The sequence below is a fragment of the Dipodomys ordii genome, unplaced genomic scaffold, assembly GCF_000151885.1.
Source record: "Dipodomys ordii isolate 6190 unplaced genomic scaffold, Dord_2.0 Scaffold29, whole genome shotgun sequence".
NCBI classification, from domain to species: Eukaryota; Metazoa; Chordata; class Mammalia; order Rodentia; family Heteromyidae; genus Dipodomys; species Dipodomys ordii.
In genome coordinates this window covers 7,746,110-7,747,157 of record NW_012267245.1, presented here as the reverse complement: position 1 = coordinate 7,747,157, position 1,048 = coordinate 7,746,110, and the positions used below count along the sequence as shown (strand labels likewise).

Genomic DNA, 1,048 nt, shown 5'->3' with positions numbered 1-1,048 from the left:
CATTCATCCTGAGGCAAAGCCCTGGCCCCTGCCCATGGTCCAGCCTAGGACTGGGGCTGCAGCCTCAGGGCAGCTGCTTAGGATGCAGTCTGGGTGTACTGGAATCGGGTCCAAGGATGGAAGTCCTTACTGACGGGGAAACCCCAGCGGCTACTGCGGCTGAGGGGGCCCATGAGCATCCACACACCCATGCCCACACATGCCAACCTATGGGGGTGTGAGAAGGGATCCACTCTGAGGGACAGGACTCACTCTGAGGAGGGACAGGACTCACTCTGAGGAGGGACAGGACTCACTCTGAGGAGGGACAGGACTCACTCTGAGGAGGGACAGGACTCACTCTGAGGGGGGACAGGACTCACTCTGAGGAGGGACAGGACTCACTCTGAGGGACAGGACTCACTCTGAGGAGACAGGACTCACTCTAAGGAGGGACAGGACTCACTCTGAGGAGGGACAGGACTCACTCTGAGGAGGGACAGGACTCACTCTGAGGGGGGACAGGACTCACTCTGAGGGGGGACAGGACTCACTCTGCCGGTCGCGGCGGCGCCGCTCTCGGTCCAAGCCTGCTGTCCGGCAGCGCGGGTTTCCTTCGTCCTTCGCGGGCTGGCGGGCGCCGGCCGCCCTCAGCAACCTCACGCGGGGCCGCGCGGGCAGAAGAGAAGCCCGGGCCGGGGGCGGAACCGGGAAGGGCCGGCGCGGGCGGGCCCGGCCGGGGCGGAGCCGCAGCCTGCGCGGGGCGGGGCCCGGATCTTGGCGGGCCCGGCCGGGGCGGAGCCGAGCTGGGATTGGAGGAGCCGCGGGAGAGGCGTGGTCTGGGGGCGGGGCCTCAGTGATTGCGCTGAGGTTGGAGGGGCGGAGCTTTAGGGGACAGGGCGGTCCTGTGAGGGGGGAGAGGGGCGGAGCTAGTAGGAGCTTCTGGCGTATCGAGTCGCGGGGCGGGGCTTTGGAGGGGCGTGGTCTCGGGCCGGGGCGGAGCCCCGCTAGGTCGGGACTCGGGTCGGAAGTGCCGCCTCCGCCGGGCGCTCCGCGGGCGGCCGGATCC

At 68.7% G+C, this 1,048-nt stretch overlaps 1 protein-coding gene across 1 annotated transcript in view; it reads right to left on the bottom strand.

The window, feature by feature from the left end:
* The window catches only part of Tnfaip8 (tumor necrosis factor, alpha-induced protein 8), a 63,131-nt gene extending 62,486 nt beyond the window's left edge, over positions 1-645 (bottom strand). Inside the window, exon 1 of the mRNA XM_013016089.1 lies at positions 534-645. Within this exon, the coding sequence (XP_012871543.1) occupies position 534 (1 nt within the window). The 5' untranslated portion in view covers positions 535-645. The remainder of the gene's footprint in view (positions 1-533) is intronic.
* Between the last annotated feature and the right edge of the window lie 403 nt (positions 646-1,048).